The sequence below is a fragment of the Oncorhynchus masou genome, unplaced genomic scaffold (assembly GCF_036934945.1).
Source record: "Oncorhynchus masou masou isolate Uvic2021 unplaced genomic scaffold, UVic_Omas_1.1 unplaced_scaffold_1496, whole genome shotgun sequence".
Taxonomy (NCBI): domain Eukaryota; kingdom Metazoa; phylum Chordata; class Actinopteri; order Salmoniformes; family Salmonidae; genus Oncorhynchus; species Oncorhynchus masou.
In genome coordinates, this window is record NW_027004967.1 from 102068 (window position 1) to 122835 (window position 20768).

At 45.4% G+C, this 20768-nt stretch overlaps 1 protein-coding gene across 1 annotated transcript; it reads left to right on the forward strand.

The window, feature by feature from the left end:
- The first annotated feature begins 2096 nt into the window (after nt 1–2096).
- On the forward strand, nt 2097–19947 carry LOC135531032 (exonuclease 3'-5' domain-containing protein 2-like). Its single transcript, XM_064959176.1, is given in 14 exon segments — nt 2097–3229; nt 8106–8647; nt 9247–9266; nt 10398–10506; nt 10639–10788; nt 12063–12087; nt 13192–13204; nt 13511–13583; nt 14508–14818; nt 15095–15201; nt 15763–15898; nt 16195–16357; nt 16689–16891; nt 17066–19947. Coding segments are annotated over 13 exon segments (1917 nt in total). The 5' UTR covers nt 2097–3229; nt 8106–8257; the 3' UTR covers nt 17283–19947.
- The last annotated feature ends 821 nt before the right edge of the window (nt 19948–20768 follow it).

Here is a 20768-nt window from a genome sequence, read left to right on the forward strand (position 1 = left end):
CTCGATCTTGACTAGTATCCCAGTCCCTGCCGCTGAAAAACATCCCCACAGCATGATGCTACCACCACCATGCTTCACCGTAGGGATGGTGCCAGGTTTCCTCCAGCTGTAACGCTTGGAATTCAGACCAAAGAGTTCAATCTTGGTTTCATCAGACCAGAGAATATTGTTTCTCGTGGACTAAGTCCTTTAGGTGCCTTTTGGCAAACTCCAAGTGGGCTGCCATGTGCCTTTTACTGAGGAGGGGCTTCCGCCTGACCACTCTACCATAAAGGCCTGATTAGTGGAGTGCTGCAGAGATGGTTGTCCTTGTGGAAGGATCTCCAATCTCCACAAAGGAACTCTGGAGTTTTTTCACTCCCTGACCAAGGCCCTTCTCTTCAGATTACTCAGTTTGGCCGGACGACCAGCTCTAGGAAGAGTCTTGGTGGTTCCAAACTTATTCCATTTAAGAACTATGTTCTTGAGGACCTTCAATGCTGCAGACATTTTTTGGTACCCTTCCCCAGATCTGTGCCTCGACACAATCCTGTCTCGGAGCACTACGGACAATTCCTTCGACCTCATAGCTTGATTTTTGCTCTGACATGCACTGTCAACTGTGTGACCTTATATAGACAGGTGTGTGTCTTTCCAAATCATGTCCAATCAATTGAATTTACCACAGGTGGACTCCAATCAAGTTGTAGAAACATCTCAAGGATGATCAATGGAAACAGGATGCACCTGAGCTCAATTTCAAGTCTCATAGCAAAGAGTCTGTATACTTATGCAAATAAGGTATTTCTGTTGTTTTTGCTTTGTCATTGTGGGGTATTGTGATGTCATTGTGGGGTATTGTGATGTCATTATGGGGTATTGTGATGTCATTGTGGGGTATTGTGATGTCATTATGGGGTATTGTGTGTAGATAGATGTGGATTTGTTGTTGTATTTAATCCATTTTAGAATAAGGCTGTAACGTAACAAAATGTGAGAAAAGTCTAGGGGTCTGAATACTTTCCAAAGGCACTGTATATAGTGCACTACTTTTAACCAGGAGAAGTGCACTATATAGGGAATAGGGTGCCATAGGGCTCTGGTCTAAAGTAGTGCACTATATAGGGAATAGGGTGCCATAGGGCTCTGGTCTAAAGTAGTGCACTATATACACTCTGTCCCTCACTCTGGTCTGACATACTTGTTTTATCAGGCCTTTTTAATCAAACCAGTTTTATCAAGCCTGTGAATACGATAAGTTCTCTGATCTCGTGAACATGATCTGGTCTCTGATCAGTTCTCTGATCTAGTGAATATAATCAGTTCTCTGATCTAGTGAATATGATCTGGTCTCTGATCAAGTGTTCTCTGATTTCATTAGTTTATTACACTTCTTTCCAGAACAATTTAAGCTAAAAATATGTAATAAATTGATGGTGGAAGAAGAAAAACAAGCTTCTGGGTGTTTATGAGTTCCGTGAGTTCCCTGTGTTCCGTGAGTTCCCTGTGTTCCGTGAGTTCCCTGTGTTCTGTGTGTTCCCTGTGTTCCGTTAGTTCCCTGTGTTCCGTGTGTTTCGTGAGTTCCCTGTGTTCCGTGAGTTCCCTGTGTTCCGTGAGTTCCCTGTGTTCCGTGTGTTCCGTGAGTTCCCTGTGTTCCGTGAGTTCCTGTGTTCCGTGAGTTCCCTGTGTTCCGTGAGTTCCCTGTGTTCCGTGAGTTCTCTGTGTTCCGTGAGTTCCCTGTGTTCCGTGAGTTCCCTGTGTTCCGTGTGTTCCGTGAGTTCCCTGTGTTCCGTGAGTTCCCTGTGTTCCGTGAGTTCCCTGTGTTCCGTGAGTTCCCTGTGTTCCGTGAGTTCCCTGTGTTCCGTGTGTTCCGTGAGTTCCCTGTGTTCCGTGAGTTCACTGTGTTCACGATGCCTTTTTTGACTCTGCTACTAGTGATTTACATATATTTTAAAAAGTAATTTTACCTGCTAAAACTTCATCAGCACACTGCTATATTAAGTCAGATTTAACAGGTATTTTTGTAATAGGAGTTTTATTTTCTTCCAGAAGACAGTTATTAATTCAACGTCTTCATGAAACATGAAAGTAATCAATTGGAAATTGCCATGTGTTCATAATTTTCTGACTTCCAAGTCAATTTTATGCAATGTAGGTAATTGTGTAAGATTTATTTTTTAAACCTCCTGCTTTGGCCTGGATGTTCATACATAATCTATGAGCAGAATTACTGTTGACCTAAATTAGCCTTGAAATCGACTATTTTCTGGAAGCTGTGCAGTGTCATGTTCCTACATTTTTGACACATTGGCCAGTCAATGGCCTTCGGCCCCTAGCCATTTGATTGACAGCTAGCATTAGCAAGACTCGCACACAGCAGAGAGAGAGCAATGACGTCCTGCACATATCTGCACACATATGACGTAGTACACCATTTTCAAGGGACCCGTTTGGGCACTTGAATGCTACTTTCAGAACAACTGGAAAATATCTAAGATGTGTGTTATTCAGTTCCTCACCTCCTCTGACTGCGTGGGGGCGTTGTCATGACAATGTCCCCTTGTCCATCACATGGAAGAGAGGGATAACTGGGAACAAAATCTGTCTTCTCCAGCAGGTGCCGTTTTTTCGCATGGAGGTCCATGGGAGTGTCGAATTTATTATTATTGTTGTTGTTTTTTTTAAATGTATGGCATATTTTCTACGTGTGGCTCTTTTGATCGAATATAAGTTTCGTAATTATTAGGTTGTTATGTTACTGATATAAGTATGATATATTGGAGTAGGTCGTCACCAGTTCGCACAGCCACAAAGTCATTAACCCCACCAATTTCTACAATTTATCTTCATAAAATATGATTTGAAACCTTAACCACAGTGTTAAACTTATCCCTAACCTTAAATGAAAACCACAAAGCGAATGTTAGTGTTCATGAACTCCTACAATGTAGACTGTCGTCTTTGTGGCTGTGGTAACTAGTGGAAACAGTTGTGACTGTTCACAGTGATATCTGCCCTCTGATTGGCTAGAATGGTTCCACCTGATTTTTGCCTCCTCCCAAATGGCTTCTATTTTCGAAGAAGTTTATGTTGGTTGTTTGAACGGCCACGACATTATCTGGATAATGTGATGGATAATGGACCCGTCATGATAAATGGACCCGGAAGAAGAACCTCAACACCACCACAAACCAGTGGCCATGTGCAGGAAGGCAGAGCTGCGTTATGGTGCGGACGTGAAACACTGAAGGTAGGTAAATGGAAATAAGCAAGTAGCAAATGTCAGTCCAGAGAAGGACATTAAAGTTGGTAACTGATGTAGCTGAATCTACTAGACAAGATAAGGTTGTCTGTGCTTGTTAGTACATTAGTTTAACGTTACCAAGCTACGCTTCACTATGAAAAGGTCTCGCATGGAAAACACGCTCCTGTTAGTTGGTGACAACCACCGCAACATGACAAACTAATTGCCATTTTACATTTAGATTAAGTCTCTGACTAACTGGTTTATAATTGTGCAAACCACATTAGCTAATAGGTTAGCTGACTGATACACTTCATTATCCAGCGACATCAGTCATCCAGTCTTCAGAAACATCCAGATATATTTTAGCAACGCTTATTAGTAGCTGTTAATCAAACTTGTCCCGCGACCTGACTAGTTTGTACCAGCTAACGAGCTACACTCGTAAACGACAGTGAATTACACAATGTTGTCTCCGCTATTATATATCCTGCTGTTTGCACTCCCAAGGGTCGGATTCACCATCAAAGAGGCATTTATCAAGAGGCATTTCCATCATCTCTAGAAACACCAACCAGTCGCTGGGTTGAATGTGTCATTTACTGTCAAATAAGCATTAAAAACAGAAGGCTGAAATTCAGGGCGTTCACACATCTGCAGGAACCCCACTTGATAGTGTTTAAACTGGGGGAGGTGAGGCTCGGTGCAGTCTGGTGGTATTACATGACAGACACCGTTAATTATATATTTTATGGAACACAGTTTTCTACAATATCTACTAACCGCGCAGTTTACAGTGCAGACAACACATCTCAACTAGATAATATTTATCAAGGGTTTTCAAAGGTCGGGGGCAACAATGGCATCTACACCGTGTCCTTCGTCCCCGGTCTGTCGGACGGTGTCCTTAATTACCGAGTTAACTAGCGCAATGTGTCCTTAACCCTTATCTAACCCTTATCAACCAGTACAAAATGTCAACTTCAATGGGATAACATCAGAGTTGATGTCCCAAGGATGCCAGATATCAAGGACCAGACCGTGGGTTTTGGCCTGGGGAGATATCAAGGACCAGACCGTGGGTTTTGGCCTGGGGAGATATCAAGGACCAGACCGTGGGTTTTGGCCTGGGGAGATATCAAGGACCAGACCGTGGGTTTTGGCCTGGGGAGATATCAAGGACCAGACCGTGGGTTTTGGCCTGGGGAGATATCAAGGACCAGACCGTGGGTTTTGGCCTGGGGAGATATCAAGGACCAGACCGTGGGTTTTGGCCTGGGGAGATATCAAGGACCAGACCGTGGGTTTTGGCCTGGGGAGATATCAAGGACCAGACCGTGGGTTTTGGCCTGGGGAGATATCAAGGACCAGACCGTGGGTTTTGGCCTGGGGAGATATCAAGGACCAGACCGTGGGTTTTGGCCTGGGGAGATATCAAGGACCAGACCGTGGGTTTTGGCCTGGGGAGATATCAAGGACCAGACCGTGGGTTTTGGCCTGAGGAGATCCCTCCCTTGATCAAACTGCTTTGGTCTTGGAACAAATGCTCTGACTCAGTAGTTGATATTATCCCAACTGCACTTGCGTAGGGAGAGACTCCATATCAACAAAAGAACAGATACTCTTGACCTTTTCATTATTCACATGATTCGTCCGACGAGCATCAATCACTCTAGGAATCTCTGCAACCTCAACTTCCCACAAAGACGCCATATACCCCCCCCTCGTCTATAATGGAAATGGCTCTTGAATGGTGGGTGAATCCAAATAGATTAGAGTTGGTTAATCCCCCGAGGGGTGCTCTGTTCCCGAAGACTCAACACACGCCGCTTCTGCTCAGAAGAACCAAAACAAATAAATCGAAACAAGCCTCTTTGTGATCCTCACAGCCTTGACTCTCTCCACCACTCTCTCAAATGGATTCTTCACGATCGGTAATCCAATCAGCTGCTCCTCCATTGAGTGAAACCACATCCATCAAGAGAAGGGACATTCTCATCTCTGTATGCTACATTCATCTGTCTTTCTATTCTTTTGGACGATATTCCAATCGTCCTTGACTCGCCCGCTGTTTCACGCCCACATCGGCTTCCGCCATCTCTCATCCCTTCCTACGGCGAGGTTTCTCCACTCCTACGCTGTTCACCGACCCTTTTAGCACTGAGCTTCAACCGCTGCCTGTAACAGACCTGCCTATCGTCTCGTCTATAATGGAAATGGCTCTTGAATGGTGGGTGAATCCAAATAGATTAGAGTTGGTTAATCAATGACTCCAAGCTAGGGATCTTTTCGGGAAACTAGCGATGGGTAACATTTTAAAACTGTCAAATTGTTCTTTTAAAAGTGAATTACTTATTTTGTGAGAATATATAAAATGAGTACTGCTATGCCCCTTTTTTAATGTAGCCATGAGTTGTCCTGTAGTGATGTTCTCATGTGACTATAGCAGAATGAGTTGTCCTGTAGTGATGTTGACATGTGACTACAGCAGAATGAGTTGTCCTGTAGTGTGATGTTGACATGTGACTACAGCAGAATGAGTTGTCCTGTAGTGTGATGTTGACATGTGACTACAGCAGAATGAGTTGTCCTGTAGTGTGATGTTGACATGTGACTACAGCAGAATGAGTTGTAGTGTGATGTTGACATGTGACTATAGCAGAATGAGTTGTCCTGTAGTGTGATGTTGACATGTGACTACAGCAGAATGAGTTGTCCTGTAGTGTGATGTTGACATGTGACTACAGCAGAATGAGTTGTCCTGTAGTGTGATGTTCTCATGTGACTACAGCAGAATGAGTTGTCCTGTAGTGTGATGTTGACATGTGACTATAGCAGAATGTCATGTGACTATAGCAGAATAGTTGTCCTGTAGTGATGTTGACATGTGACTATAGCAGCATGAGTTGTCCTGTAGTGTGATGTTGACATGTGACTATAGCAGAATGAGTTGTCCTGTAGTGTGATGTTGACATGTGACTACAGCAGAATGAGTTGTCCTGTAGTGTGATGTTCTCATGTGACTACAGCAGAATGAGTTGTCCTGTAGTGATGTTGACATGTGACTATAGCAGAATGAGTTGTCCTGTAGTGTGATGTTGACATGTGACTACAGCAGAATGAGTTGTCCTGTAGTGTGATGTTGACATGTGACTACAGCAGAATGAGTTGTCCTGTAGTGTGATGTTCTCATGTGACTACAGCAGAATGAGTTGTCCTGTAGTGTGATGTTGACATGTGACTATAGCAGAATGTGTTGTCCTGTAGTGTGATGTTGACATGTGACTATAGCAGAATGAGTTGTCCTGTAGTGTGATGTTGACATGTGACTACAGCAGAATGAGTTGTCCTGTAGTGTGATGTTGACATGTGACTATAGCAGAATGAGTTGTCCTGTAGTGTGATGTTGACATGTGACTACAGCAGAATGAGTTGTCCTGTAGTGTGATGTTGACATGTGACTACAGCAGAATGAGTTGTCCTGTAGTGTGATGTTGACATGTGACTATAGCAGAATGAGTTGTCCTGTAGTGTGATGTTGACATGTGACTATAGCAGAATGAGTTGTCCTGTAGTGTGATGTTGACATGTGACTATAGCAGAATGAGTTGTCCTGTAGTGTGATGTTGACATGTGACTACAGCAGAATGAGTTGTCCTGTAGTGTGATGTTGACATGTGACTATAGCAGCATGAGTTGTCCTGTAGTGTGATGTTGACATGTGACTATAGCAGAATGAGTTGTCCTGTAGTGTGATGTTGACATGTGACTACAGCAGAATGAGTTGTCCTGTAGTGATGTTGACATGTGACTACAGCAGAATGAGTTGTCCTGTAGTGTGATGTTGACATGTGACTATAGCAGAATGAGTTGTCCTGTAGTGATGTTGACATGTGACTATAGCAGAATGAGTTGTCCTGTAGTGATGTTGACATGTGACTATAGCAGAATGAGTTGTCCTGTAGTGTGATGTTGACATGTGACTACAGCAGAATGAGTTGTCCTGTAGTGTGATGTTGACATGTGACTACAGCAGAATGAGTTGTCCTGTAGTGATGTTGACATGTGACTATAGCAGAATGAGTTGTCCTGTAGTGTGATGTTGACATGTGACTACAGCAGAATGAGTTGTCCTGTAGTGATGTTGACATGTGACTATAGCAGAATGAGTTGTCCTGTAGTGTGATGTTGACATGTGACTACAGCAGAATGAGTTGTCCTGTAGTGTGATGTTCTCATGTGACTACAGCAGAATGAGTTGTCCTGTAGTGTGATGTTGACATGTGACTACAGCAGAATGAGTTGTCCTGTAGTGTGATGTTGACATGTGACTATAGCAGCATGAGTTGTCCTGTAGTGTGATGTTGACATGTGACTATAGCAGAATGAGTTGTCCTGTAGTGTGATGTTGACATGTGACTATAGCAGAATGAGTTGTCCTGTAGTGTGATGTTGACATGTGACTACAGCAGAATGAGTTGTCCTGTAGTGTGATGTTGACATGTGACTACAGCAGAATGAGTTGTCCTGTAGTGTGATGTTGACATGTGACTATAGCAGAATGTGTTGTCCTGTAGTGTGATGTTGACATGTGACTATAGCAGAATGAGTTGTCCTGTAGTGTGATGTTGACATGTGACTATAGCAGAATGAGTTGTCCTGTAGTGTGATGTTGACATGTGACTACAGCAGAATGAGTTGTCCTGTAGTGTGATGTTGACATGTGACTACAGCAGAATGAGTTGTCCTGTAGTGTGATGTTGACATGTGACTATAGCAGAATGAGTTGTCCTGTAGTGTGATGTTGACATGTGACTATAGCACAGTATTTCCCAGGGGATGATGTGTCTTCTACAAACCAATAGTCTTTTTTTCTTCACAGGCGCCGCCATTGGACAGGACAAATCTTGCTGTTCCCCAATGCTGACATGACATCCCCAGTATCTCTGAACAAACTTCAATTCGATCTGTAAAGGTCTTATCTACCTACACAACCAACCAGCTCTAACCAAATCTGCACCTCTGAAACCCAAGATGGCTACGAGATTTAATGCCCTGATGGCTACGGTGGTCACCCTGTTGGGGGCCACCTTGGGAGGCCTGTTACTATGGCGACAGCCAACCCTGAGGACACAGAAGAAGCGGCGTCTAGCTCCGGGTCAGATAGGGGTCAGCACTGGTCCCGTATCTGTGGAACAGCCAGGTCCTGTGAAACCAGAGCCTGTGGTTGTGGAGCCAGTCGAGTCCCAGCTAACCCCTGGTCAGAGCCTGGACCTGCTCCTGCCTGTTTCACTGCCCCCTGCTGACCACGTCTTGGCAGTGCAGTCTGTGATGGTGAGCTCTGAGGAGGATTGGGAGCAGCTGTGGCCGTCGCTGCAAAAGGAGCTGTCAGTCTACCCTGTCCTCGGGCTGGACTGTGAATGGGCCCTAAGGGCCTCCCTATTCCCCTCCTGCCCTCCCTATTCCCCTCCTGCCCTCCCTATTCCCCTCCTGCCCTCCCTATTCCCCCTCCCTATTCCCCTCCTGCCCCTCCCTATTCCCCTCCTGCCCTCCCTATTCCCTCCCTATTCCCCTCCTGCCCTTTTGCATGTAAAATTCCCCTCCCTATTCCCCTCCCTATTTCCTGTCGTAGTCTCCCCCTCCTCCCTCCCCTCCTGCCCTCCCTATTCCCCTTCCGCCCTCCCTATTCCCCTCCCTATTCCCCTCCTGCCCTCCCTATTCCCCTCCTTCCCATTCCCCTCCCTGGTGTCAGTGATTCCCCTCCTGCCCTCCCTATTCCCCTCCTGCCCTCCCTATTCCCCTCCCTATTCCCCTCCCTGCCCTCCCTATTCCCCTCCTCCCTCCCTACATCAGCTCCCTATTCCCCTCCTGTCCCTCCCTCCCCATCCACCCTCCCCATCCCTATTCCCCATCCACCCTCCTATTCTCCTTCCCTATTCCCCTCCTCCCTCCCCCTCCCTATCCATTCCCCTCCTGCTCCCTTCCCCTCATTCCCCTCCTCTCCTTCCTCCCTCCCTCCCCAGGTGTCAGTGAATGGTAAGCCCTCCCTACCCCCCTCCTTCCCTCCCTAGCCCTCCCTAGTCTCCCTCCTCCCTTCCCTCATCCTCCCTCCCCTCCCATTCCTCTCCCCTCCTCCTCCCTCCCTATCCTCCTCTCCCTCCTCCCTCCTTCCTCCTTCCTCATCCTCCTCTCCTTCCTCATCCTCCTCTCCTTCCTCCCTCCCCTCCCCTATTCCCTCCTCATTCCCCTCCTGCCCTCCCCCCTCCTGGTGTCAGTGAATGGTAAGCCCCTATTCCTCCTGCCCTCCCTATTCCCCTCCTATTCTCCCTATTCCCCTCCTCTCCCTATTCCCCTCCCTCCCCTCCCTATTCCCCTCCCTATTCCCTCCCTGCCCTATTCCCTCCTCCTCTATTCCCCTCCCTATTCCCCTATTCCCCTCCTGCCCCCTCCCTATTCCCCTCCTGCCCTCCCCTATTCCCCTCCCCCCTATCCCCTCCCGCCCTCCCCCTCATTCCCCTCCCTATTCCCCTCCTATTCCCCTCCCTATTCCCCTCCCTATTCCCCTCCCTATTCCCTCCCTATCAGCAGTCTCCCTCCTCCCTATTCCCCTCCCTATTCCCTCCCTCCCTAGATGACCTCTCCTCCTATCCATCTCCTCTCCTTCCTCATCCTCCTTCCTCTCCCTCCCCAGGTGTCAGTGAATGGTAAGACGTCAGCAGTCTCCCTCCTCTCCTTCCTCATCCTCCTCTCCCTCCTCTCCTTCCTCCCTTCCTCATCGTCCTCATCTTCCTCATCGTCCTCTCCCTCCTCATCCTCCTCTCTTTCCTCATCCTCCTCTCCTTCCTCATCCTCCTCTCCTTCCTCATCCTCCTCTCCTTCCTCATCCTCCTCTCCTTCCTCATCCTCCTCTCCTTCCTCATCCTCCTCTCCTTCCTCATCCTCCTCTCCTTCCTCACCCTCCTCTCCTTCCTCACCCTCCTCTCCTTCCTCACCCTCCTCCCTATCATCCTCTCCTCCCTCATCATCCTCTCCCTCCTCATCATCCTCTCCCTCCTCATCATCCTCTCCCTCCTCATCATCCTCTCCCTCCTCATCATCCTCTCCCTCCTCATCCTCCTCTCCTTCCTCATCCTCCTCTCCCTTCCTCTCCCTCCCCAGGTGTCAGTGAATGGTGGTCAGCAGTCTCCCTCCTCCAGATGACTTCCTACTCTGGCCTGTGTGTGTTGGTGAGGCTACAGCTGCTCCGAGGAAGCCAGCAGGACCTTCCCCTCAGCTTGAAGGAGGTATATAGTCCTCTGTGGCTCAGTTGGTAGAGAATTATGCTTTTTAACGCCAGTACAGTGGGTTCGATTCCCACTGGGGACACCAATATTACAATTATGGGTAGATGGCATATATTCTTTATTATTATATAGGTCCTCCGGGACCCCCATGTCCTGAAGGTGGGCGTGGGCTGTTATGAGGACGGGAAACGTCTTACCCGAGACTACGGTCTGTCTCTGGGGAGTACCGTGGACCTGAGATATCTCGCACTACGACAAAGGTACTACTGGAGATGGGCTTTGGTTGATCGTCAATCTTTTATATAATACAACTGACTACAAATGTTCATCTTTTTAATTTACAATCTGTAGAAACTGAGAATATAAACGTTTTAGACTTTTTTTTTTTTTCTTAAACATTACAACACAGTTGAAAAATATATGGCAAATAGAAATGAATTTTCAGAGATTGATGGGAGGGTCTGAGTGGAGCTGAAGGTTGGGACTAAATACAGATAAACATAGATGACTAATGTAAAATATACCGTGTCTGTGAAATGTGGAAGCTGGAAGTAGAAGTGTAACTGTTGTCCATTAGTTTACTCCAATTAGTCGAGGGGTTGTAAGGTTAAGGGACAATAATAAAGAAAAATATATATATATTTTTTTTTTTAAATATACGGGGGATTGGAAATTATATACACAATTACATTGATAGATAGAATCTACAATATGAAATATCTACCTCCTAAAAGGACAAGCGCCTAAAGGGCAAGCGCCTCGCTGCCGCCTCCTCCTAAAGGGCAAGCGCCTCGCTGCCGCCTCCTCCCTAAAGGGCAAGCGCCTCGCTGCCGCCTCCTCCTAAAGGCAAGCGCCTCGCTGCCGCCTCCTCCTAAAGGGCAAGCGCCTCGCTGCCGCCTCCTCCTAAAGGGGCTTTATTGGCATGGGAAACATTGCCAAAGCAAGTGAAATAGATAATTAAAATAACAAAAATGTACCAACATATGGCACACTGTGGTATTTCACTCTATAGATATGGGAGTTTATCAAAATTGGACTTGTTTTCAAATTCTTTGTGTGGATCTGTGTAATCTGAGGGAAATATGTCTCTCTAATATGGTCATACATTGGGCAGGAGGTTAGGAAGTGCAGCTCAGTTTCCACCTCATTTTGTGGGCAATGAGCACATAGCCTGTCTTCTCTTGAGAGCCATGTCTGCCTACGGCGGCCTTTCTCAATAGCAAGGCTATGCTCAGTCTGTACACAGTCAAAGATGTCCTTAATTGGCCCAGGTCTGACAATGTGCAGAAGATCTGCAGTTTAAATCTGAGGTTTTCATACACTTAGGTTGGCGTCATTAACTTGTTTTTCAACCACTCCACAACTTCCTTGTTAACAAACTATAGTTTTGGCAAGTGAGTTAGGACATCTACTTTGCATGACACAAGTAATTTTAAATGTCATGGCTTTAGAAGCTTCTGATAGGCTAATTGACATCATCGATATCATCCAAGCTGTTTAAAGGCACAGTCAACTTAGTGTATGTAAACTTCTGACCCACTGGAATTGTGATGCAGTGAAATAATCTGTCTGTAAACAATTGTTGGAAAAATGTACTTGTGTCATACACAAAGTAGATGTCCTAACTGACTTGACAAAACTATAGTTTGTTATCAAGAAATGTGTGGAGTGGTTGGAAAACGAGTTTTAATGGCTACAACCTAAGTGAATGTAAATTAGTTTTAATGGCTTCAACCTAAGTGAATGTAAACTAGTTGTAATGGCTCCAACCTGAGTGGATGTAAACTAGTTTTAATGGCTCCAACCTAAGTGGATGTAAACTAGTTTTAATGGCTCCAACCTAAGTGGATGTAAACTAGTTTTAATGGCTCCAACCTAAGTGGATGTAAACTAGTTTTAATGGCTCCAACCTAAGTGGATGTAAACTAGTTTTAATGACTCCAACCTAAGTGGATGTAAACTAGTTGTAATGACTCCAACCGAAGTGGATGTAAACTAGTTTTAATGACTCCAACCTAAGTGTATGTAAACTAGTTTTAATGACTCCAACCTAAGTGTATGTAAACTAGTTTTAATGACTCCAACCTAAGTGTATGTAAACTAGTTTTAATGACTCCAACCTAAGTGAATGTAAACTAGTTTTAATGACTCCAACCTAAGTGGATGTAAACTAGTTTTAATGGCTCCAACCTAAGTGGATGTAAACTAGTTTTAATGGCTCCAACCTAAGTGGATGTAAACTAGTTTTAATGACTCCAACCTAAGTGGATGTAAACTAGTTGTAATGACTCCAACCGAAGTGGATGTAAACTAGTTTTAATGACTCCAACCTAAGTGTATGTAAACTAGTTTTAATGACTCCAACCTAAGTGTATGTAAACTAGTTGTAATGGCTCCAACCTAAGTGGATGTAAACTAGTTGTAATGACTCCAACCTAAGTGGATGTAAACTAGTTGTAATGACTCCAACCTAAGTGGATGTAAACTAGTTGTAATGACTCCAACCTAAGTGGATGTAAACTAGTTGTAATGGCTCCAACCGAAGTGAATGTAAACTAGTTTTAATGGCTCCAACCTAAGTGGATGTAAACTCGTTGTAATGACTCCAACCTGAGTGAATGTAAACTAGTTTTAATGACTCCAACCTAAGTGTATGTAAACTAGTTTTAATGACTCCAACCTAAGTGGATGCTGACCTGTTGTAATGTGTCTCCTGTGGATGTAAACTAGTTGGCTAATGGCTCAACCTAACTGGATGTAAACAGTTGTAATGGCCCCAAACCTAAGTGGATGTAAACTAGTTGTAATGACTCCAACCTATGGATGTAAACTAGTTGCTGACCCCAGAAAACTAGTTGTAAAGGACACTACTGGTGCTAAGTGGATGTGAACTAGTTGTAATGGATCCATAGTGGATGACCCCAGAACTGGTAAACTAGACTACTGGTGCTAACCTGTGTTTTTCTGTGATGGATCCATAGTGGCTGACCCCAGAACAGGTAAGTCTCACTACTGGTGCTAATAAATCCTTGGATGGATGCAGTAACTGGGAGGCTGACCAGCTGACCCCAGAACAGGTAAACAACACTACTGGTGCTAATTAATACAGGATGGATCCATAGTGGCTGACCCCAGAACAGGTAAACTACACTACTGGTGCTAATTAATACAGGATGGATCCATAGTGGCTGACCCCAGAACAGGTAAACTACACTACTGGTGCTAACTAATACAGGATGGATCCATAGTGGCTGATCCCAGAACAGGTAAACGACACTACTGGTGCTAATTAATACAGGATGGATCCATAGTGGCTGATCCCAGAACAGGTAAACGACACTACTGGTGCTAATTAATACAGGATGGATCCATAGTGGCTGACCCCAGAACAGGTAAACTACACTACTGGTGCTAACTAATACAGGATGGATCCATAGTGGCTGACCCCAGAACAGGTAAACGACACTACTGGTGCTAATTAATACAGGATGGATCCATAGTGGCTGACCCCAGAACAGGTAAACGACACTACTGGTGCTAATTAATACAGGATGGATCCATAGTGGCTGACCCCAGAACAGGTAAACGACACTACTGGTGCTAATTAATACAGGATGGATCCATAGTGGCTGACCCCAGAACAGGTAAACGACACTACTGGTGCTAATTAATACAGGATGGATCCATAGTGGCTGACCCCAGAACAGGTAAACGACACTACTGGTGCTAATTAATACAGGATGGATCCATAGTGGCTGACCCCAGAACAGGTAAACGACACTACTGGTGCTAATTAATTCAGGGATCCTGTGGTATGGAAAGATGGTTACTGTTTGAGATCAACTACAGCGCAGTCGGACTGCGACAAATAACTGATCGACAAATCTCCTTGCATCCCAAATATAACCAACTACTCTGTTGTGAAGAGCGATCCACTGTCGTTCCTTTTGTTTTGCTCAGGGATCCCTCTCAAACACTTTGTCTCTGATTTTAACCCCAAGATAAGTTACGCAGCCCGAGATGCCCAGGTATCCATCGCCCTGTTCATCCATCTGCTGGGCCTCTACTCAGACACCACGCCCACACCTGACAGTGGGAGTAGCTATACCCAGCTGGCCAATCGCTGCCAGGGCCTGGTAGACACACCCTTCAGGGAGAGGGGTGTAGGAGAGGGGGAGGACGGTGAGAGGAAACAGAAGAGTAAGAAGCGGCAGCAGCCTACTTTGGAAAGCCCCGAGACTGGGGACCAGCAAGTACCAGACCCCAGAAGGAACAACAAGAGAAAACCGCTCGGCGTGGGCTACGCTGCTAGGTCAGTGGTGGTTTTGTCTGTCCAGGGATCTCTTTCATAGCACAAGCCCATGGAGCAGACATTTGTTACTGACCTCTGGAAAATGCCAGTTTTCAGGGTCGTAATACCGAACAATTTGCCTGACTTTCATAGTTACAATCAGCACCCACATCTAGGTCAACCTTTGGTGTGAAAGTGGTGTGACTCTGGCCCTCATTTTAGACGGGGTTTTATACATTTTCCTGTGTTAGTCACTCATCTGATCCCCTGAGGTTCTGTTCGCTCTGCGTGTTTTAGGAAGTCTCCTCTCTATGACAACTGTTTCCTCCATGCCCCGGATGGACAACCCCTCTGTACCTGCGACAAGAAGAAGGCCCAGTGGTACCTGGATAAAGGAATAGGAGGTAGACACACCCTGCTGGCAGTGCCAACACTCACCGTGTTTTCATATGTACAGTCAATGGGAACCTTGTAGTATTGGTGGGTTCATACTGGAAAATGAGCAGGTAGCCTTTTACACTTGCACCAGGTTGAAAATGGCTAATTTGGGCACTAATAAGCTCCTACAGTTGGAACGTAGTGGCTGTCCAGTAACACATCAGGTCAGAGCTCTAGTTCCGTGACTCACAGCTCTGTATGCGTTTGGACTGACAGGGGTTTGTTCCAATTGTGCATTTTAAGATTTTAAGTATCAACATGTCTGGTGAAAAGTACAGAAAAATGCGCACAAAATCAAAAGTGAAATGATTATATTGTCTTGTCGGGTAAACTGTTCCCACCTTTTGGTCTTATTTTCCCCTAATCTCCAAACTTTTCCCTTTAAATTTTTACGTTCATACTTTTCATATTTATTCTGTGAGAAACATTTCAATGTTGGGCCCCCTATCCACACGGCCCAATGTTGGGCCCCCTATCCACACGGGCCAATTTCAGTTGAAGTTGACTCTTCTCCTGTCTTCCTCTAGTGATGCAGAGTGAAGAGCCCTTCATCGTGCGTCTGCTGTTTGAGCCTTCGGGACGTCCAGACTCCCAGCAGGACTACTACCTGACTGCCAAGGAGAACCTGTGTGTGGTGTGTGGCAAGAACGACTCTTATATCAGGTGAGGAGAACCTGTGTGGTGTGGCCGGGGCGGGGCCCTGTGTGGTGTGGCCGGGGCGGGGCCCTGTGTGGTGTGGCCGGGAATTTGCGATGATGGGATTGGTTTAGGCATTAGCAGGAGGAGTTCCCACCGTTGTTAAAGGGTGGAGAATCGGGACTTTGGCCAAAGACCTTTGTGTTGCAGCCATGACAGTCCTTCCTAGTGGGGTAGGAAGTGGACGTGACTATTTAGCGGTGTTAGTTCCCCTCTGCGTTGAGGGCCAACTGGTTCCCGTCTCATCTTACCCCCCCCTACAGGAAGAACATCGTTCCTCAAGAATACAGACGTCACTTCCCCTCGGAGATGAAGGACCACAACTCCCATGACATCTTGCTGCTGTGCACTTCCTGTCACGCGGCCTCCAACGTGCACGACGGCTTCCTGAAGCAGCAGCTGGCTGAGGAGTATGGCGCGCCCCAGGTAGGGCTGGGAAGTGTGTGTGTGGTGTGAGGGTTGGGAATGGCGAGGCACCTCACCATAGGATATTATCACCATACTGAGGTGTTCTCATGTATTCTGATTCTGTGTGAATTTTATATGTATCGCTGTTCTGTATTTAGTCATTTTTATTGTGATTTTGATATATTGATTTTATGTTCCAAACATTGTCGTCTGCAGAGGGACAAGAGAAGTTGAGAAAATAACTGACTCAGTCGCGGAAACTTTGACTCAGTCGTGTTAACCATGTTGGCTCAGAGTATCAATATATTGTTGCGCTATTCAACTGTGTGGATATTTATCCCCCCCCCAGGGGTGTGAGGAGGGCGTACGTCTCCTGGAGGACTCTGACCGCAGGAGGGTTCGTTCTGCAGCCCGAGCCCTGCTCACCGTGGGGGCTGGGCTTCCAGAGGCCAGGAGAGATGAGCTACAGGAGGTCATAAGGTGCTTCTTCAATGACACCGACGTGGAGCTGACTCCTGAGACACTTCAGAGGGCTGCAGGCCTGGAGACCAGGTGAGGTTCTGCTCTGTTAACCTGACCCCCCCCCTCCCCTCCGCTCTGAGACGGGTCCTATCGAGATGTTTAGTTCTTGGCCGTTTGCCCTGCTTCTTCTTGCTCTTTGGTATCCTGGTATCTGTCGAGTTTTTAAAATGAAGAAATTGATTTGATTACCCTGCCCTCTCCCAGGATCTTCAATGAGAGCTACGTTCCCCACGGGCTGAAGGTGGTGAAGGCGACCGCCGAGCAGGGCCTGAAGGGGTTAATGGAGCTGGAGGGCCGCTGGAGGCAACACTTCCTGTCTTCCATGACACCTCGCTACCTTCCTTCTCTCTGGTCTGTCAGCCACAACCACAACAAGTTACTACGCAAGTACGGAGAGGACCTTCACGTCCAGCTTAACTGACCTACAGTCACCACACCACAGTCTGGTTCCCGTCCAGCTTAACTGACCTACAGTCTGGTTCCCATCCAGCTTAACTGACCTACAGTCACCACACCACAGTCTGGTTCCCGTCCAGCTTAACTGACCTACAGTCTGGTTCCCGTCCAGCTTAACTGACCTACAGTCACCACACCACAGTCTGGTTCCCATCCAGCTTAACTGACCTACAGTCACCACACCACAGTCTGGTTCCCGTCCAGCTTAACTGACCTACAGTCACCACACCACAGTCTGGTTCCCATCCAGCTTAACTGACCTACAGTCTGGTTCCCATCCAGCTTAACTGACCTACAGTCACCACACCACAGTCTGGTTCCCATCCAGCTTAACTGACCTACAGTCACCACACCACAGTCTGGTTCCCATCCAGCTTAACTGACCTACAGTCTGGTTCCCAGGCTACATCTGTGTCGGTTTGTCTGGTACCAGACTGATCTCATCAGCTGTTGCAGCAGCCTCTACCTGGGGATTACACAGTATCCCAGAGAACAGACTAATGCCAACAGGTGACGGGTTGGATTCTGTGTGTTCAGTGCCTGCGATCCTCCTCAGTCTACTGTTGGCTGGACGAGGACATCTGTTGCTCTGATCTGATTGTGGTGCCTTACATGTTAAATGCCAGACAGAGACTCGTGGGCCCAGCAGGTTGCCTTACTGACACATTGGCACCCTGTTCTTTTATATAGTGGAGTACATTTTGAGATCTAGAGCCTGAGGAGAGAGACTGCCTTGTTGTTCTGACCGAGGTCAAATAATTAATTGTCAAGAACACTAACTGGAGACGATGATGCAGAATTCATGATGAAATCCTTTTGAATAAAAACCTCAAAACACTGGTTTAGGATCGTAACGATACCAGTATCCCAAGACTCTGAGTTATAGTGACCAGGAAAACAAAACAGACTGAATTTCCTGAGGGGAACCGGTCCTAATGCTGTCAACCAGAATCACGTGTTTATTTTCCTACAACAGACAATATTTTACATCCAGTAGATTTTAATGACGGAAGAGTTGCTTTGTGTTTTTCCTTGTTGCCATGGAAATACCAGGTATCGTACTCTCACCAACGTGGTATTGTGACGATCCCTGCTATGGTTTGGTTTCCCAGAATTAAAACTAGTCCTCGCCAGGAAATAGCATAGGAGACTAGACTTCATCTCGGCCCAGGAAACGGGCCCCATACAGTGGATTTGGGAAAGTATTCAGACCCCTTGGCTTTTTCCATATTTTGTTACAGCCTTATTCTTCAATGGATTAAATGTTTGTTTTTCCCCCCTCATCAACATATCCATATGATGTTGATGTCCATTTAGGAAGCACCCCACATCTCTAATTGTACAACTGACTAGGTGTCCCCTCTTTCCTTTCTCATAATGACTAAGCAAAAAAATAGTTTTTAGACTTTTTTTTTTGTGTGAATTTATTGATTTTATTTTACATTTTTAAATATCACATTTACATAAGTATTCAGACCCTCTACTTTGTTGAAGTACCTTTTGGTAGTGATTACAGCCTCAAGTCTTCTTGGGTATGATGCTATGAGCTTGACACACCTGTATTTGGAGAGTTTCTCCCATTCTCTGCAGATCCCCTCAAGCTCTCCTGTGTTGTCTTTGCTTAGGGTCGTTGTCCTGTTGGAAGGGGAACCTTCACCCCAGTCTGAGGTCCTGAGTGCTATGGAGCAGGTTTTCATCTCTCTGTACTTTTGATCTTTCCCTCGATCCTGACTAGTCTCCCAGTCCTTGCTGCTGGAGAAACCTCCCCACAGCTTGATGCTGCCACCACTGTGTCTCGACACAATTCTGTCTCTGAGCTCTACGGACAATTCCTTCGACCTCATGGCTTGGTTTTTGTTCTGATATGTCCTGTCAACTGTGGGTCCTTATATAGACAGTGTCTTTCCAAATCATGTCCGATCAAGTTGAAGAAACATCTCAAGGATGATCAATGGGAAACAGGATGCACCTGAGCTCAATTTAGAGTCTCATAGCAAAGGGTCTGAATACTTATGTAAATAAGGTATCTGTTTTAGTTTTATGCATTTAACATTTCTAAAAAACCACTTTGTCATTATGGGATATTGTGTGTAGACTGATTTATTAATTGAATCAATTTTAGATGAAAGTTGTAATGTAACAAGTCATGGGGTCTGAATATTGACCCGTTTCAGAAAATCATGTATTTTAGACTAAGCAGGAACCTGCTCTTAGTTATCATTAAATATGAGTTATAATTTCCCCTGCGGGTTTTCAATTCTAAAGATAATTACTTGTTTTTTGTACAGAAATCAAGTTTGTTTGGTGACGGTAGATGAAACATTTAAACACAACAGACTTCATCTATATCGTTTTTTTCTTTTAACGGATCGGACAAAGTTATAAATTCAATAACTGATCAGCCGTTATGAATTGATGCCAAATGACGACCAGACGTTGAATGTGTCTAAAATGGTACCTGTACGGTGCCGTCAGAGTATTCACAACCCTGTTTACACACTCTGTTTCAGCCTGTTTGTTGTTTTTTAAATATGTTACTTATTTTTTTATTATTTTGTCACTGACCTGACAGTGGAATTATTTTTGAAAGTTTTTTACAAATTAATTGAATTAAAATTGAAAAGCTGAAATGTCTTGTGTCAATTATTCAATCCCTTTATGACCTAACTAAGTTGAATGTGCTTAACAAGTTGCATGGACTCACTCTGTGTAATAAGTGTTCAACATTGACTACCTCATCACTGTTCCTACTTAACTAATCAAAATATATTTTTTCTTTATTTTATATTTTTATATCCCTTTTGACAGTGTTTTATGTAGATTGTGTTACAAAGTGGGATTAGAATCAATGTTCAACGGGGTGTCAATACTTCCTGTATTGCACGACATTTGACCCCTATGAATACTGGATGGATTTCCTGGTTGTGACCTCACTTCCTCCCGTACTGTATGGATACACCCCAAATGGTACCCTATTCTCTACATAGTGTACTACTTCTGACCAGGGCACATAGCAACCATAGGGCTCTGGTCTAAAGTAGTGCACTATATAGGGAATAGGGTGCCATGGGGCTCTGGTCTAAAGTAGTGCACTATATAGGGAATAGGGTCCCTGGTCTAAGGTAATGCACTATATAGGGATTAAGGCTGTGGTCTAAAGTAGTGCACTATATAGGGAATAGGGTGCCATTTGGGATGTATCCTATATGTCCTGGATGTGTTCCCTCTGTCAGAACACCATATCACATGTTTTAGTGTGGCTCTTCCACTTACTAGACAAAAGACTCAGTTAACCCCCAAACATCAGAGGTCTGCTTTCTTGGCACCCTGAATATTGACTGGTTTTCATCAAGCTGTCAGCTCAAGAGGAAGCTTCTCACTGTAACGAGTGTTTGTAATCTGGGTGTTTACAAACACTACAGGAACAAGATCATCCACATGTATGGATCAC